The sequence below is a fragment of the Rhineura floridana genome, chromosome 3, assembly GCF_030035675.1.
Source record: "Rhineura floridana isolate rRhiFlo1 chromosome 3, rRhiFlo1.hap2, whole genome shotgun sequence".
Taxonomy (NCBI): domain Eukaryota; kingdom Metazoa; phylum Chordata; class Lepidosauria; order Squamata; family Rhineuridae; genus Rhineura; species Rhineura floridana.
This window is the reverse complement of record NC_084482.1, coordinates 38316368-38335005: the sequence shown is the minus strand read 5'-3', so window position 1 is coordinate 38335005 and position 18638 is coordinate 38316368. Positions and strand designations below refer to the sequence as shown.

The 18638-nt window shown below is 43.5% G+C and overlaps 1 protein-coding gene across 2 annotated transcripts; it reads left to right on the top strand.

The window, feature by feature from the left end:
• The first annotated feature begins 2957 nt into the window (after positions 1-2957).
• COPRS (coordinator of PRMT5 and differentiation stimulator) lies at positions 2958-14530 on the top strand. Of its 2 annotated transcripts, none has more exons than XM_061621768.1 (4): positions 2958-3159; positions 9433-9484; positions 11567-11777; positions 14032-14117. In XM_061621768.1, exons 1-4 carry the CDS (start codon positions 3109-3111, stop codon positions 14036-14038), a joined length of 321 nt encoding a protein of 106 aa, XP_061477752.1. In that variant the 5' UTR covers positions 2958-3108; the 3' UTR covers positions 14039-14117. The 2 variants fall into 2 exon arrangements, with proteins under 2 accessions (XP_061477752.1, XP_061477751.1); XM_061621767.1 differs by having other exon boundaries at positions 2961-3159; positions 11567-11773; positions 14032-14530.
• Positions 14531-18638: the final 4108 nt, after the last annotated feature.

Here is an 18638-nt window from a genome sequence, read left to right as displayed (position 1 = left end):
ACATAATGGATATCTTTACAATGCGTTAAAAGCAAAGCAAAACCTGTTTGTGCTGGCATTGTTTATCATATATTTTGTCATGCATGGTGCTGGAGAAAGAACCAAATCAACACAGTTCTGAAAATCCTATATAATCTATTTGACATGCCAAGAATTTGATTTCTTTTTGAATTTGCATTAACGTTAAGCCCAAGTACCTTTTCCAGACCTCATATATAGTGAGTGTGGAAATCTAGCTATAAAAACACACTTCACAAAAAGTTGCTAGTCTTTACCAGAAAGCTTCTTATTCAAAAAACTTGCTAACCAAATCCTACATTTCCTATACTTGGGGGTTTGTACCAGAAATGCAAACATTGCATCATATTTTAATTATTTTATATATTTATTATATTTTAATAAATATATATGGAGGTGGCAATCTTCACAAATACTGGAGTGACAGTCCTGAAAGGAGCACATATTCAGAGAAAAAGGCACGTTCCAATGAGTTGTTCCTTCACAGCCAGCCAGAATCAAGGTGGCTGAAATGCTAATATTTTTCTGCACCTGCCTGAATGCATTTGTATGGATGAAGTGGTGAATCAAATCTCTACAAGTAATTGTGAGTACGTAGCACTCAATGAATGATTATCAATACAGACTGAAATGGAAATGGACTGCCTTCAACTCGATTCTGACTCATGGCGACCCTATGAATAGGGTTTTCATGGTAAGCAGTATTCAGAGGGGGTTTACCATTGCCTTCCTCTGAGGCTGAGAGGCAGTGACTGGCCCAAGGTCACCCAGTGAGCTTCATGGCTGTGTGGGGATTCGAACCCTGGTCTCCCAGGTCGTAGTCCAACACTCTAATCACTACGCCACACTGGCTCTCATCAATGCAGACTACTAGGTCATAATCTTACTTACGTATTGACAAGCCCATAGAGCCTGGAGCTCTGTAAATCAGACATTGGCCCCTGCATCACCAGTGCTACTGGTTAGAAAAGGGAACTACAGGTAATTCCAGCTGAGTTATTTGCACAATATTCCTCCTGGCCTGGGATCATCAGGTGTCATGTAGCTAGAGGGCCAATCTGGTGATACTGACTGACATAAAGAGGATGATATCCATCCTCTTTATGGCATACTCAGTCATATTAGTCACACTCAGAGTACAGCCACTGAAATAAAGTCTATTGATTTCAGTGGTCCAACTCCAAGTGTGACTAATGCTGGATATCACTCTGGCATCTGCTACAATCTTCCCTTGGTCTGTGCAACTTGCCACTGAGGTACAAAGCCAGATCCTTATTGGAAATTCCCTGATGAAGGGCCTAAGAAATCCAAGATGCATTTAAGCTTTTTCTTCTCCCTCTTTGCTTCCTGCTTTTCTCCCGTTTGCCTGGAATTCCTCTTTGCTGTACTGAAGTACAATGCCAGATCCTCTTGCTGGACAACTGCATTATCCACTTATACTACTCTGTTTCTCTTGGGCCTGAGCACCAGACAAGTATGATATGGAAAAATGAAGTTTGTCAAATTGTGGTGTCTATAAAATTATAATGCCTAGAAAAGACCTAACCTGAGGCAAGGCTTGGCCCTGAAAGGTCTGCAATGGATCCAGTTTTTGTACATGAGTGCCTCTGAGCACATACAGAACGTTAATGCCAGGGTTCAGCCTTGAAAGTGAAGTCCTGGAGAAAAGAGTGTTTCTGAGTATATACAGAATACATTTTCCTTGCCAGAATTACCACTGAGCAATAAAACCAGAAGAAGAGCCTGCTGGATCAGGCCAATGCCCATCTAATCCAGCATCCTGCTCTCACAGTGGACAACCAGATGCCCAAGGGAAGCTTGCAAACCGGATCTGAGTGCAAAGCACTCTCCCCTCTGTTTTCAGTAACTGGTATTCAGAAGCATACTGCCTCTGATAGAAGTACACACACCACAGCTATCAGTCAGTAGTCATTGATCGATAGCTTAACACACACATGTGGGATTTAGTCACCAGGTAGAGTTGCCAACTCTTGGAATAACTTTAGTATCTGGATGGAGCCCAGTGGTTTTATTGTCTGGGACAATATCCAGTCTAAAAGCTCTCAATCTATGCGTAGTGCTTTTCAAAAATATGAATGGCGGAATGGGGCAGGAAAAAGCTGTCATTGTCCCTTTCTTTTCTGACAACCAGCCTGAAAACCACACACGCACACACTTCTTGGCCATGCTTGTTGGACTAAAACCAGGGAGCCCAAGTTCAAATTCCCGCTGAGCCATAAAGTTAACTGGATGACCTGGGGCCAATCACAGGGGTATTGTGAGTATAAAATGTGGAGAATAATGAACACAGCCTTGAGCTCCTCGGAGGAAAAGTGGAATATAAATATATTAAAATAAAAGGAACCAGGCCTTCCAGGCATTCTTGTATTCGTTTCTTTAGAAATACTAATCTCTGTCTATTATGTAACCGGCCCTTAGCTTGCTAGCACTAGCGTGCCTTTCTGCTTGTTGCCCAGGGGGTATTTCCCCTCAATACAGTATGTGACGCTGCATCAGAGCAACAGAAAATCATGCCCTGTTGTGTAAGATCCACTGGGAATAAAAGTGTTTTCACCAGCAGACGTTTTCAAATTATTGTTAATACCGCTGCCTTAGTATTAACAATAGTATGGTCCACAAATGATTTTATAAATTATAAAACAAGGGAGGTCCAACTACCGAGTAAACATGCATAGGGCTAGGCTGCATGCCAGCAATCTTACGAACAATGACTTCGGACTAAGCCTCGTTGCATCCAGTGGGAATTGCTACCGAGTAACTACTGGCTGTAGTTAAAAAGAAACTAAAAAAAAATAAGCAGAGCCCTTAGAGTACCACGCTTTCCTTTCGACTTCGGGCGAATCTCTGGGAAGCCGCAGGTGGCGCGCGCGAGTTCGCAATGGGATGTTTCTCGGTTCTGGACGCGGGTTGGTTGGTTCCTTAATGTCACTCCCGGGGTTGGGCACGTGACGTGCGTGTGCCTGGCTGCGGAGTAAGCGCTTTTGCCGCTTAGGCTGTAAGAGGTGGCTGTGTCATGGTTGGGAGAGGCTGAGGGGGAGAATTAAGAGACAGGCCTATCGCCCGCCGGGCATGGAGACGGCCGGGCTGCTTGATCTTCCAGGGCGTATCCTAGAGCAGCGGGTGAGGAAAGAGGCAATGAACGGAGCGTTAATTTAGCGTGCGGACAGAAAGAGGGCGGGCAGGAGAGAGGATCACTCGGAGGCATGTGGAAGATCCTGGCTTTGTGGCTCTGATACACGAAGAGTTTGGCTACTTTGGGGCAGGGTTATTTGGAAGTAAGAGAATGACTTCCTGGTGGCAGAAAAATGTTTTAGGAATAGGGTATATTAAAATTCTCTTCTCCCCAGCATTGGAGATTGAAGGGCTTATTTTTCCTCTACTGTGTATTTAACAGCTTCCCAGATACCTGGGTGGCTTTGTTTTGGATAACTTGAGGCGGCTTTCAGACCAAGGGTTTTTTTGTAGGAAGGGAGTGAACATTATTATGGTTCTTTGGAGGTAAATCTAAACACTAGGTAATGCTATCCAATTTGGCCTCTGTTGATTTTCATTTAGTGCACTAGTAAAAGTTAAACCTCAGCTTTGCTAATATAAAGCAATATAAATGTTATTTTGTTCTCACAAGGAAACTGTGTGTTCCAATTTGGACTGGAGACAGAACTGAGTAACTACTGGGTTTTATTTTCAAAATGAGGGAAGAGACATTGATTCTTCTTTGCCTCTGTAGTGCACCTGAAATCTAACTTGACCAGCAGGCACTCTTTATGATAGCCCCCAAAAGCCATCCCTTTTCATTCAACAAAAACGAGTATTTCACTACTGCCATACATTGTGGTTTCACTACCAAGTCAGTTTTTTTTATTCACCCTCCTCCCCTTCACTTAACATTCAGCCTGATGAAGAGTTCTAATAGACTCAAAATCTTGCTTACTATTTTATACTTTGGTTAGTCATAATAAAGAAACGTTGGAATTTAAAAAAATAAAAGTGGCAGTTTAACCCATAATATTAATGTAACATATACCTTTTGCATTGCTTATTTGGTGGGTGTCTGAGAAAAACTTATTCGGAATGCAGAGGATTGGCAAACAGCACTCCCAGTCAGAAAAATAAGCTGTGAAATAAGTGGTGGTGCTTTGTCTCTGCTCCACTGGTTGTGGCATCTAATGAGGCTTAAGTCCTCCTGCATGCCAGCTTAAGACTTATAAACTGCAGTCTTCAGGGCAACAGCATTATGTTTTGTTTAACACCCAGTCTACTGAAGAGTTCTGGAGAGGTCCTGGAAGCAAAATTTAGGTTGCTAGGTAGGATGCTGAAAGCCAGGACCTCCAAGGTGGCTTTCTCTGAAATGCTACCAGTTCCATGCGCAGGACCAGCCAGACAGGCCCAGCTTTGCAGTCTCAATGCGTGGATGAGACGATGGTGTCGGGTGGAAGGGTTTGGATTTGTTAGGCACTGGGGAACATTTTGGGACAAGCCGGGCCTGTACAAAAGGGACGGGCTCCACTTGAACCAGAATGGAACCAGACTGCTGGCACTTAAAATTAAAAAGGTAGCAGAGCAGCTTTTAAACTGACTGAGGGGGGAAACCCGACAGGAGCTGAGGAAGGTCCGGTTCGGAATAAACCTCCCCCCTGGGATAAAAACCAAAGAAATGATGAAATTTTAAAAGGGGTAGGCCTAGAAGTAGGCATTGTGAGATCAGGGGCACAGGATATAAATTCAGAAGAGCAAAATTACCACAGGCCAAACCACAAGTGCCAAAGACACTTGAAGAGAGACACTGCTTACAAGTGCCTGTACGCTAATGCTAGGAGCCTCCGAACCAAGATGGGAGAACTGGAGTGCTTGGTCTTAGAGGAGAGCATTGATATAGTGAGCATAACCGAGACCTGGTGGAATGGAGAAAACCAGTGGGATACGGTTATCCCTGGATATAAACTATATCGGAAGGACAGGGCAGGACGTATTGGTGGCGGAGTTGCTCTATACGTGAAAGAAGGCATTGAATCCAGCAAGCTCGAAACCCAAAAGAGGCAGACTCCTCCACAGAATCGTTGTGGGTGGTGATACCATGCCCCAGGAGAGACTTAATACTGGGAACGATCTATCGTCCCCCTGATCAAAATGCTCAGGGAGACCTTGAGATGAGATATGAAATTGAGGAAGCATCCAAACTAGGAAATGTAGTAGTAATGGGTGACTTCAACTACCCGGACATAGACTGGCTGCATATGTGTTCCAGTCATGACAAACAAGCAAAGTTTCTAGATATTCTAAATTACTATTCCCTGGAGTACTTCTGACTACATGCTCAGCCCAGAAATTTGTTTTCAGTACCAGAACTGAGCTTTTCATCCTGTCACACAAAAATGCGCTCCTGGTTTTCCCTTCAAGCTTTCTTAATCACAGAAGCCTAATTTAGAAGATGGGGGACCTTCTGTTTTTGCTATTGTTGAACAATTGGGGCTCAATCATTTGCTGATCTACTGCAAATCAGCTGGCAATATACCTTTTGCTCATGCCTGCTTTAAGGATTCACATAATCCATCTCTCCGCATGGTGGGAAAACTGACTGAAGCTGCCTTTAAGGAAACTTTATCCAGACTCTTTACAGCCTCATGTCCTACCTACAGTGTATTCATGGCAGCCTTTTGAAGATCTAAAAAAAGTTCCCCTTCCACTTTGTCACTTACAATTGCTTTCCACATACATTTTTGCCCTTTTATTGTGTTCCTCTTTGTGTCTGAAGATCAATCTACATGTAACACTAAATATGTTTAAAATGTGTTTACTGGTAGGCTCAGAGATGCTTGGTGTAAGTGACCCTTCCCTTCCCAGCTGTGGTCCCCATGAAAACCATCCCCCTGCATTGATTTTAACTTCAGATGAAAATCACACCTCATGCTACTTCCCCATCCTCCCAAAGCTCACATTTGGCGAAATCAAGCCTTTATTAACTAAAAAAGTCCAACACATTCTGATGGGCTTCCTAATGATGTGTTTAACATCACATCTATCTTGGACCTGATTTATTGTGTTAACTAACTGCACCAAGAACATCAGTTGAATAAAATTGTGGTAGTTCGTTTGTAATTTCTAGTCAACCTGATTTGTATATAAAAAAAATTCAAATCAAGCCTGGAGCACTAGCGTGACTGAAATGGTCATCAATGGTATTGTATTGGACTTGTGGTGAAGCCTTTGGCATAGATTGGCTTAATTACATGGGAGTCATATTCAGATGAACCATGTGGAATGCATATGAACTTAAACTGGGGAAGGGAGTGGGGGATGCATGGGTAAGCCCTGCCCCCAACTTCCCTATGTGTGTTGGCTCTACTTTGCAAAGGTCTGAAATGAGATTCTAAGTATGTTCAGTTGATTGCACTTACAGTCTTTCAGACGTCACTGCACAAAAGTCTGAAGCTACCTTCCTGAGGGACATTGGGGTGGGGCTAATGTTCATGGCCACATTTCCACTTACTCATTTTGAACATCTGAGGGGTGTGGTCTATGTTCATAAAATTCCAACTTCCCAGGGAACAAAACTGTCAGTCGTCGTCCCAGCTTTTGAAAGATAAGGGAAACTTGTTAAATTTGGGATTAAATTTCTTGCAGGCCCTAGGGATAGATTTGTTTTGTGGGAAGAGCTGGGAAAAGGTCCCACACAAATGCTAAAGGGCAGGGAGCCTAGAAGCAAGGTGGCTGAAAGAAGGATTGAGAGTAGATAATAGGCTTAGGTGGGCTGAAAAGCAAGGACCCAAGGAAACAGCGGAAGGAAAGAAAGAGCCAAGGAGAAAGTAGAACTGGGGTAAAACCTCACAAAGTTATTTGGGAAATGCGCAAAATGATAATTTTTTTAAAGAGGCTAGACAGTTAAACTTAGGCTAAATTATGCCAGTGGAAATGAGATGTCTTTCACTTTGTTTATATTCAGCGCTGTAATTATAAAGGTAGTCTGTACACCCTCAGAGATTTCCTAGGCCCATTCAGTGAACATTTAATTTTCAGTTTCAGGTACCAAAAGATGAGATAGACTATTTCAGCTACTACCAGTCAGAGCAGTCGGTACTGGGCTAGATGTTACGCATGTCTGGGCCATTTCTATTTTTCTAGGGTTCACTGGAGAAATTACTTACTTTCTGAAGGCTTTCCCACCTTCCCTAGAGTCTTTCCTTGTGATTGATCCCACATCTCTCCCTTTCTATAGTTTTGTCCCTGAACCGCTATTGTTTGAACAATCAAGTATGAACAATCTTGGTGGAGTCTGTTAGGCTTTTGTTGTTGTTCATTTGAATAAATTTGGTAATATCCTGCTTTAGAAGTAGAATTTCCTACCTCTGAGCAAAAGTGTTGGACTGTGTAATACTTTGCATGTCTTCCTTTTCTGAGTCTAAGGGAGCAAGTATCATAATGCCCTTGTACATCTAGTGGAATAATAATAATAATAATAAAATTTTATTTGTTAGTCGCCCATCTGTCTGACTTAACAGACACTCTGGGCGACTTACACAATATAAAACACAAGTTAAAACATATTCATACAACAGTAAACCACCTGTTAGTAATAGCCTAACCCACCCCAGAAATCCCATAGGCCTGCCTGAATAACAAGGTCTTTAAGGCTCGACGAAAAGCCATCAGGGAGGACGCATGTCGAAGGTCAAAAGGAAGCAAGTTCCAGAGGGTGGGGGCCACGACCGAGAAGGCCCTCTCTCTGGTCCGCACCAGCCTAGCTGTTTTCACTGGTGGGACCGAGAGAAGGTCTTGTGAGGCCGATCTTGTTTGGTGGCATATTTGGTGATACTGGAGGCGTTCCTTCAGATAAACTGGGCTGAAACCGTTTAGGGATTTAAAGGTTAATACCAACAACTTGAATTGGGCCCGGTATACAACTGGCAACCAGTGTAGCTCCATCAACACTGGGGTGACATGATCCCGGCAACGGCTTTGCTTTATTAAGCGTGCCGCCGCATTCTGTACCAGCTGCAATTTCCGGACCGTCTTCAAGGGTAACCCCACGTAGAGTGCATTACAGTAGTCTAATCGAGAGGAGACCAGGGCATGTATCACTCGTGGAAGCAGATGTATAGGAAGGTAGGGTCGCAGCCTCTGTACCAGATGAAGTTGGTACCAGGCTGCCCGACTTACTGCAGCTACCTGGGGCTCCATGGACAGTTGAGAGTCCAAAATGACCCCCAGGCTGCGGACCTGGTCCTTTAGGGGCAATCTCACCCCATTAAGCACCAGATCAAAGTTTCCCAACCTTCCCTTATTCCCCACCAGTAACACCTCGGTCTTGTCGGGGTTCAGCTTCAGCCTGTTCTCTCCCATCCATCCACTTACGGACTCCAGGCAATTGGACAAGGTTTCCACAGCCAACTCTGGTGAGGATTTAAACGAGAGATAGAGCTGCGTGTCATCCGCATACTGGTGACACTGCAGCCCAAAACTCCTGATGATAGCTCCCAGCGGTTTCATATAAATGTTGAATAGCATGGGGGCGAGGATAGAGCCCTGTGGCACACCACAATTAAGGGGCCAAGGGTCTGAAACCTCATCCCCCAACGCTACTCGTTGATATCTGTTGGAGAGATAGGAACGGAACCACCGTAAAACAGTGCCTCCCATTCCCAATCCCTCCAAGCGATTTAACAAGATACTGTGGTCAACGGTATCGAAAGCCGCTGAGAGATCCAGGAGGACGAGGAAAGTATGTTCTCCCCTATCCAACGCCCTCCTCATATCATCCACCAGAGCGACCAAGGCTGTTTCAGTTCCGTGTCCAGTCCTGAAGCCCGATTGGAAAGGATCTAAATAATCTGCTTCCTCCAAGTGTGTCTGTAACTGTTTAGCCACCACACGCTCAATCACCTTGCCCAAGAATGGTAAATTGGAGACTGGGCGAAAGTTGTTTAAATCTTGGGGGTCCAAGGAGGGCTTTTTCAAAATAGGTCTTATCACTGCCTCCTTGAGGGCTAATGGCATTGCACCCTCCTCCAAGGATGCATTTACCATTGCCCTGATCCCTTTGCCCAACATCACTTCTTTAAGACAGGTATTGGGAATTGTTCTCATGAGGTTTAGAAAGTGAGGCTAGCTAATAATAAGCATATGTTGGGAATCATCAGTCAACAACTTGTTTCATCAAAACACGTTAACAGTGAAATTAACAGTAAAATACACATAAATTGGCCACACACATTTAGCAAAATAAAATATAATAAAAATCTTTCAAAAAGAAAGCAAAACCTCAAGAGTAGGATCATTCATTGTCTGCTAACAGCCAGTCTCATGAGGATTCTTATAGAAGATGTGAATAATTTGACTTTTTAAACAAGCATTTCTGCCCTGCAGAAAAAGGCTGATGAATCTGTTTTTGCTGAACAGGAGGAAGTTGAAGTGAAGAGGGTGAAGACTTTCAGTTGGAGGCCTGGAAAAGGTATTGGGGGAAGTGGCTGAGAGGTACAATTCTAGCTTTGTATAGAAGAGGTTTCCATATGTCTGGAAGAAGGACCTATAGCTCAGTGGTAGAATACATATGTTGTATATCTTGCAAACTCAGTCACTGTAAGAGGCTTTGGGAAAGAGGAGAGCCACTGCTAGTCCTTTTGGTTTAGGTGAACCATTGGTCCTGTTCAGTAGATGGTAGCTCCTTATATCATTTTTTTTTTAAATGAGATCTATGATGCTGGAACTAGAGCAAAGGCTCCTGCTACTGCTCTGTTGTTGTCAGTTAAATGCCTTCCTCGTATCTCAAGTTGATGTATAAAATATAATTTTTAAACGTTTTTAAAACCACACAGTTTAAAATGGCACAAAAATAACAAGATTAATTTTAAAAAACAATACAAAATGGACACCCATGGCAGAGATTTATTCATCCAGCCAGGAAAGCTTGTCAGAACAAAATATATATTCAATTGTTTCTGCAGAGTGCAGATAGCAGACACCTGTCTTACCTCAATATCTGCTGCTGTGAGGGGTGGAAGGCCACCACACTCATGTTCACAATTTGAGACAGAAGTTTGGAGGCCTGCTCAAACAACATTGTTAAAACAATGTTCGTTATAAATGAGGAAAGCAATAACTTTGCTTAGCACATAATACCCTTACAAGACTGTATCCTTTCTGGTAAAATGAAACAACACTCATCCTTTTTCTCAGTTGAGTCCCTTACGATGCCACAGTGTTGCCCAGATGTTTCTCAGAGGCAACACTCACGTTGCTCCTTGAGGTTGCAGGCTGCTGGATCCTGCCACACTTTACAGTTGTTCTGCCTCTGTTGCTTTTTTGTTCCATCTCTGTCTGCCACAGTCACTTCCAGAACTTGATCAGAGTTCTCCCTTCACCAGAGCTACTTAACAAATTCACAGGACGTTCTTAGTGTTCACTGACCCCACTATTCCTTTTTTTCTCCCTCTCTCTGGCCTGACTGCCCCAACTGTCACTTCCCCAACATTCCGATTCCCTTGGCAGCAGTTGCCAGAACTGCTGAGAACTGTCTCATCCCCAACTAGTTGTTTTTATTTAGCCTGTTTCCCACGGGCAACCATCCTTGTGAAATATATTAAAAGCAAAGCAGAAACATTCAACAAATATCTCATCACAAAAATATGAATATGCATATATCATCTGCCACACTACTCAAAAAAATATGCCACTCAGGACAGGTGACGCTCTGCTTAAAATCTACATTGCAGCTTATTGCCAGTCCTTAGGCTGGCTAACAGCAGTTTTGAATCAGAGAGATGGGGGTGGGGAGGGGGTGAAAGAGGCCGATTTCAGCAAAAACAAAGCACTCCAAAATGAGAAACATGATCTGTTTCAGAAGGTGTAAATCTTGGCTGATCCAAGAGCAGAAGTGTCAGTGGAACATTTGTCTCCCTCCCCAGACTCTTTCACAGAGTCTGTGAAAGTTGTTTCAAGAACACTGGGATGGAGTCATGGATGAAAACATAGTTGGTACACAGTTTGTACATGTGGCTCCTGCTTCTTGTTGTCAAGAATGTGGGAAAATAAGATAGAATTTGGGATAATTGAGTAGATTTTGTAGTGGATTTAGAAAGCATGCTTTGCTAAGATAAGGTTAGAATAATTGTATTTGTAGTGTTTGAGAACAGAAGGTTATCATGTGTGAATTTATAATCAAATACTGCTAAAGGTTGTCTCAAAGAAGATCCTCCTTATCTGTGATACCTATGAAAACTGCCACCTGCACTGCTATTGGCTTTAGGAGGAAAAGAACTCCATTGGTGTCAATTTCCAATCACAACAGGGTTTTTTAATCCTAATTTTGATAAAGTCAAGTCACTTTTGTCACTGGGTCTCTGTCTATAAAGACTGGATCTAACAGATCCAGCTGTATTCTGGTGCTCAATACAATGTTTTCTGCTATTCCAAGTAATGAAATGAGGAAATGGCTAAGCTGATATATAGCTTTAATCCACTAAACTTCCTAGGTTCCTTGATTGATCTCACTATTTAATTTTCAAATAAATTAATGATGGGTTCTTTTTTATAGGTCTGGAAGAAGGTGTAGTGGAGAAAGTAACAAGTGCTGTTGAGGAATTCGAAGACTTGAAGTCAGACTGTGAAGACTGGGATTCTGGTGATGAAGATTGCAGTGTGCTCACAGATACAGCTTTTCTTGAGGTGGAAACTATATCCCACTATGAGGAAGAGGACTGGGATAAAGAGCTGGCAGACAGTGAAAATAATAATCCGTATGGTAGGTGGGTGCCTCAATATGGTTTCTTTGAACAAATGCTAGAAAGCCAAGTGTCTGGGGAGGTGTGTGTGAGAAGATATCTATAGAACTGCTTTTGGGACAGACACTTTAACACACTAATGCAAATATTGTAAGATCATTAGAAGAGCCCTGCTGGGTCAGACCAAAGGCTTATCTAGTCCAGCATGCAGTTTTCACTATGGCCAATCAGATGCTTGTAAGCAGGATACAACTGTCAACAACATTCTTTCCTCACTTGTGGTTCCCAGCAAGTGGTATTCAGAGGCATACCATCTCTGATATTGGTGGCAGAGCATGCCATAATGACTAGTAGCCTTCATAGCCTTACTCTCCATGTTTTTTTTGTCTAGTCCCATTTTAAAGCTGTCCAGGTTGTTGGCCATTACTATCTTGTGGTAGCGAATTCCATCATTTTTAATTATATGCTGTGTGAGAAAGTACTTCCTTTAGTCTCTCCTGAATCTTCCAACATTCAGCTTCATTGGATGACTTCAGATTCTAGTATTATGAGCAGGGATGGAGGATAAATTCACAGAACTCAGATTCCAGAGCAAACTCACCTTATTTGATCTAGACAGATCATGATCCAAATCGGATCCACTTTAGGATTATGAGTTGGTTCGAGGGCTGCATCATTGCCTCTTTCTATTTTTTAAAAATCCTTCTACAAAGCTCCAAAAATCATCCAGCCACTTACACCCTGGAGCAGCTAGCATGCAGGTCTTCACTGTACTTTTCTTATCAAATTGACTAGAAAGTCTCTTAATTTTTAAATACTCAAAAAAGGAAGGGTTAAATTCTTCCATGTCCTACTATAATTGATAAAATGATCTCACTCGTCTATTAGATCCAGTCTTTATAGACAGAGACCCAGTAATAAAAGTGATCTGGTTTTATTAAAACTAGGATAAATGCTCTAATATTTAATATTGTGCATGTATTTAGTTTTCTGATCTCTTTGGTGCAAGGAGGAGCTGGCAACATGGTTGTAAGGGTTGTTGTGAAGATAAAATGGGTCCTCTCCATGTGTGCCACCCTAGGCTCCTTGCAGGAAGAGAGGGGTATAAGTATGAGGAGTAATAGTTAAAATAAAAAAATATTACTCAGATGTCAGTAGGGCCTTATTCCCTAGCATGGGTTCTTAAAATTAGGGCTGGTTCTAAAGGGTGGCCATGTGGGGCACTGGCCTGAGGGCCCCTGGAGCTATAGAGGCCCCTGAAGGGCCCCTCTGCTCCCCTTCCACGATCTGCGGCAGGAGCTGCAGATCGCAAGACAGGAGGAGCTTCCGAGCTGCCTGCCATCCCCCCGCTTCACCTACCTTTCTCTCTGCTGTTTTTTGCAGTGTGTGCAGGGTTGCCATCAATCAATATGGCGGCTGAAGTTTCCGTAAGGGGCTGAAGCCTCTGCCGCCATCTTGTTTGATGGCAACCCTGCGCTCGCAATGCGTGTAGCCACAAAAAGCAGCAGAGAAAGGTAGGTGAAGCGGGGGGATGGCAGGCAGCTAGGAAGCTCCTGTCCTGCGCGGGAGGGGAGCGGAGGGGCCCAGGGCAGGCTGGTGCCCAAGGGCCCTGGCATGCCTGGAGCCGGCCCTGCTTGAAATTAACAAAACAGAGGTTTTTATTGTATTAACAAAACGTTTCAGCTTCCGCCTTCATCAGCTGCTGACATACAAATGCTGTTACTAAGGTGGCAGTTATAGAGCTTTGAGGATGGAATGCTCAGAGGGGCTTCATTTGCAAAAGCTAAGTAGTGGTGGTACTGTCCTCCAGGTTCAGGCCATGTGGTGCCAATGTGTCCAGAGAGTAAATCCAAAAGTTCTCCCTTTTAGTCAGTGCTGCTGGGTCCGTTGGCATCTCCATCGCTGTTATAGAAAAGTTCAACAGACTGTGACCATCCATGTTGAAATGTTTTGCAACTGGTTGCTCCACTTTTTTTGTTAAGATTGCTGATTTGTGGTTTCTGAAGCGTGTGCATAGGTCAGTTGTGGTTTTACCTACATATTGGATATAACATCCTGGTCTTTTACATTCGATGACATAAATTATATTGCAGAACCTGCAGGTGATGTTCTGTTTGATGTAATATGTCCTGCCTGTCCTAGTGCTTGTAAAAGTAGCTGTCTCCCTGAGGTACACACAGGTGTTACAGCGTTTGGAGTGACAAGGATGAGACCCAGGATTGGTGACAGGTGGCTTAAGCACAGCTCTCACTAACAGTCTGCTACTTTACCTCTTTAGATTTTGAAGATGTTATTCACTGTGGAGGTATGGATCAAGATCCAGTGGCATCATGTTCAGTTCAAGAAGAACCTTTGTATGACCCAAGTTTGCATCATGTAGCACCACTGCCTTTGAGACAGCTCCAGACCGTGCCGGTGGATGGCCAGTTTGATGACGCTGTTGACTGAGGTGTTCCCAACACTAGGGTAGAAATGTTGACTTCTACATTGGATATCTCCTTGAAACTGATACAAGGTTCAACACAACCACTTTGAAGACTTTATATTTGATGAAACAGTTTATAAAACTGTTGAATACTAGAGAACTGGAAGTTCAGGAACAAGATGGATAGCAGTCTTGTAGCACTTTTTGCTTTAAACTGTCTTGGAAATGCTTTGGGTTTTGTTTTTAAATTTAGTGTGTGGTTACTGCCATTGTAACCTGCTTGTTACTTTCCCCTGTCATTGTGCAATCTTCATTCTTTGATTTGATATAAACAGCCTTGTTTATCAACCAATCCACGTTTCTGTTTTTGTTATAAACTCAACATAATAACTGATGCAGTTCAGTTTCTCTAGTATGTGTTTATCAAAAGTTGGAGATCTCCTGCGTAATGGAAGGACATAACTTGACAAGATCACTCTTGGAGCATATAGACTTTTTGACTTTATACATTATGTGTGTTTCATTTAATGCGATTGTCAATATAAATGTGGGGAAAGTGTTGATACAACATACTGCCTTAGCAATCATGCAAACGTAATGGAGGTTTTATCAGCAATGGTAAGATAATCACCAGTTAGTTCTGGAACTATAACCCCCATGTCTCTAAAAAATTATGATTCGAGTTGACCTCATTTTCTTCAGAGTATAGAAAATTGAATGGATCTATCTGGACAAGGATGTACTCTCAACCTGTAAGATGTGTATGAAAAGGAAATTGTGATAGTAAGGCTGCAATTGTAACCATCTCCGCTCGCTGCTAAGTCCCATTGACTTCAGTGGGGCTTACTCCAAGGTAAGTGGGGTTAGGATTGCAGCCTAAGTGTGTGATCAGCTATAATTTCCTACTTGCATGAACTTCCCCCCATATTGCATAAAAAATAAAATGAAACAGTAGAACAGACAAAATAAACCAGTAGCCATTTTGTTGACTTCCCAGGCAGCGGTGGGGAAGTCTCGTACATGCTTCTTCTGTGCACCTGATTTCCTAGAAGCCAGGAAGCAGCTGCACTGGCCTTGTGCTTTCCCCCAGTAGATCATTGAAACTGCAGTCTGTGCACATGGTAGTGCCATTTACATGGTGAAAAGGTTCACAGAAATCTGTGCAATATCGTACCTTTTCTGTATATGTATTTGTGCACACCTGAGGCACTGAACTCAGTTCACTAAATGCTCCCAGCCTGCTTGTGTCTTGAGTCTCTGCTTCATTTCCAAAGACATAAATTTAATAATCTGAATTGATGTTGATGCTCAATCTCTCAAAACACCTGCACATGTATGTGTGAAGACCAATTCCTACTTTGAGGATTATTTTAAACAATGTCTGCGATTGCAGGCTATGCAATACAGCCTGTAGAGGGCAATAGTAATCCAGCCCATACTTCATGTTCTGTTTCTCAGGCCTTTGCTGTTACATAGTGCAGCAGCAGAGCAGTATAGTTACCCAGAGAAACTTCAGTGTTGATTAGATGACACTGAACAGGTGAAACGGTGCTTTATTGGGCCAGAGTTATTTGAAAAAATGGCAAGTTCTTGAAACTTTAAAATTTTGCCTGCCGGTGATCGGATTAAAACAAAACCCGAACAATTTATATTTTTGGTTCAGTTTGATTGGTATCTGCCTGTACCTGCCATGTTTGAAAACAAATTAATCTTCTCATGCGCTTAGAGAGGGAAGCATTTTTGTCCTTAGTCTTGTATCCCATGGCTCAAAATTAATTTGTGGAGAATTAAGCAACACGCTTAATCCCTTCATTCCCATATCTTTATTCCTACTACTGGCTAGCTCTGTGGCTAATGGTCAGTCCTCATGTCCCATTTTCCCAAGGTGCAGGAGTCTTACTACCAAAGTGGTATACATTCTATATTTATGGATTAAAGGTGGTGGTAGTAGCAATAAGGTGAGGTCTAAACCAAAAATTGTAATAATGTGATCTCTTTCTAGTATGTTTACTCAAAAGTATCTTTGAATTTCATTGGGTATTTTCCCCTAGTATGTGTGTTTGGGCCTGCAGGTAACCTGACCCGCTCCTCATTCCTTCCCTTCTCAAGGAGAATTTGTGGGAACTATAGAAGTCGCCTTACAAATTCCCCACTTCTAGCTAAAGTTTCTCCCTTGCTCTGTGTGCGTGCGCACATGCTTTTAAATTATATCTTTCCACATTACTCTTAAAAAGCCTTCTTGGATTTCTGTCCTGAGTAGCTTACAATACATAACTTCAAATAAAACATACATTAAAAATGTGTGACGCCACCTTTCTTTCTCCAGATGTACCTTTCCTGTGAAACCTTTGGCACACCACTTTGTCCCTATACGCTATTGTACCTAACAATACACACTTACTAAAGAGTAAGCCCCATTGAATTTATCAGACTTAATTCGGAGTTAGCCCCATTGAATTTATCAGACTTAATTTGATGTTAAACCTGCTTAGGCTTGCATGGAGTGCTAAATAAATGCACTTCCTTTCTCTGTCTCCTTTCCTCTGTAACCTATCAAATTTTATATTGTAAGCTACTCAGAGCAGAGACACATCCTCTTGTACTTCAACTGAGTGGATCCCAGGTGTGGTCTCAGCTGCCCTGAAAGGGGCAGTGATCTGACCACTCCTGAAAAAGCCCACCCTGGACTCATTGGTTTGTGACACCACCGACTGGTCTCAAATACCTTCTTTTTAAGGAAGGTGATTGAGAGGGTTGTGGTGCGGTAATTGCAAGTACTCTTGAATGAAATGGGTTATCTTCAGGCCTTGTTATGGGATTGTATTGGCCTTGGTGGCCCTGATGGATGACGTTTATCAGGACACAGACAGGGTAGTATGATCCTGTTATTTTTACTTGATCTCTCAGCAGCTTTTGATACCATTGACCATGGTATCCTTCTGAGTCAACTCTTACAGTGATTCCAATCCTATCTCCAGGGTTGTTTTCAGAGATCGGCATTGGGTGACTGTCTTTTGGGCCCCTGGCAGTTGTGCTGTGGGGTGCCACAGGGTACCATCTTGTCCCCAGTGCTGTTTAACATCTATATGCCCTTAGGAGTGGTCATTAGGAGACTTGGGGTGCAGTGTATGCTGATGATGAAAAATGGAAATGGACTGCCTTCAAGTCGATCCCAACTTATGGTGACCTTATGAACAGGGTTTTCATGGTAAACTGTATTCAGAGGCGGTTTACCATTTCCTTCCTCTGAGGCTGAGAGGCAGCGACTGGCCCAAGGTCACCCAGTGAGCTTCATGGCTGTGTGGGGATTTGAACCCTGATCCCCCAGGGCATAGTCCACCACCTTAACCACTACACCACACTGATGATACCCAGCTACATTTCTTTGTAACATCTGAATCGGAAGAGGCTGTGCAAGCCCTGGACTGGTACCTGGACTTGGAGGTGGGCTGGATGAGGGCCAGTAAACTGAGTCTGAATCCTAGCAAGATGATGAATCCTATGAGCTGGTGATTTCCGAGTTTGGATAATTGCTTGGTTGCCTGCTTTGGATGGGGTTGTAAGCCATCTGAAAGAGCAGGTCCGTAGTCTGAGGGTGTTCCTGGACCCATCTTTGTTGCTAGAGGCCCAGGTGACCTCAGTTGCTAGGAGTGCCTTTTACCAGCTTTGGCTGGTAAGATAGCTGTGGTCAGTTTTCGACTAGGATAGCCTGACCACTGTTGTCCATGCACTGGTAACCTCCAGGCTGGATTACAATAATGTGCTGTATTTGGGGCTGCCCTTGAGGTTTGTCCAGAAGCTACAGCTGGTGCAAAATGCAGCAATGTGACTGCTCACTGGGGCAGGGTATCACCACCATGTCACCCTGCTGCTGAAATAATTGCACTGGCTGTCCATTAGCTGCTGGGCCAAGTTCAAGGTTCTGGTTTTGATGTACAAAGCCCTGTGCAGCTTGGGACCAGGATACCTGAAAGACCATCTTACCCCAGTCGATCAATGTGCTTTGCAGGTGAGGGCCTCTTGCAGATACCATCTTATCAGGAAGTCCATTCTGCACAACATAGGAAACAGACCTTTAGTGTGGCAGCACCTGTCCTGTGGCATTCCCTCCCCTTAAATATTAGACCACAGCTGGTATAGCACAGTGGGGAGGACAGCCTGGCTGGGAGTCCAGAGTCTGTGAGTTGAAATGCCCGCTCGTGTCTCCTGGGTGTCAAGGGCCAGCTAAAGGTCACCCGCACAGTGACTAGCTCAGGGGTTACGTGCCCTGCCACCTGTGCAGCCGTGGGCAAGTGGCATAGTCCCAAGGAGCCCAGTTGCCCCCCAGCTGGCAGTTGCAAACAAGGAAGGGGCTGGCTTGTGAAGCTCTGGCAAGCTGAGCAGGCCCTAGCCAGCTGGGGAGAACTAGCCTCAGAGGGAGGCAATGGTAAACCCCCTCTGAATACCGCTTACCATGAAAT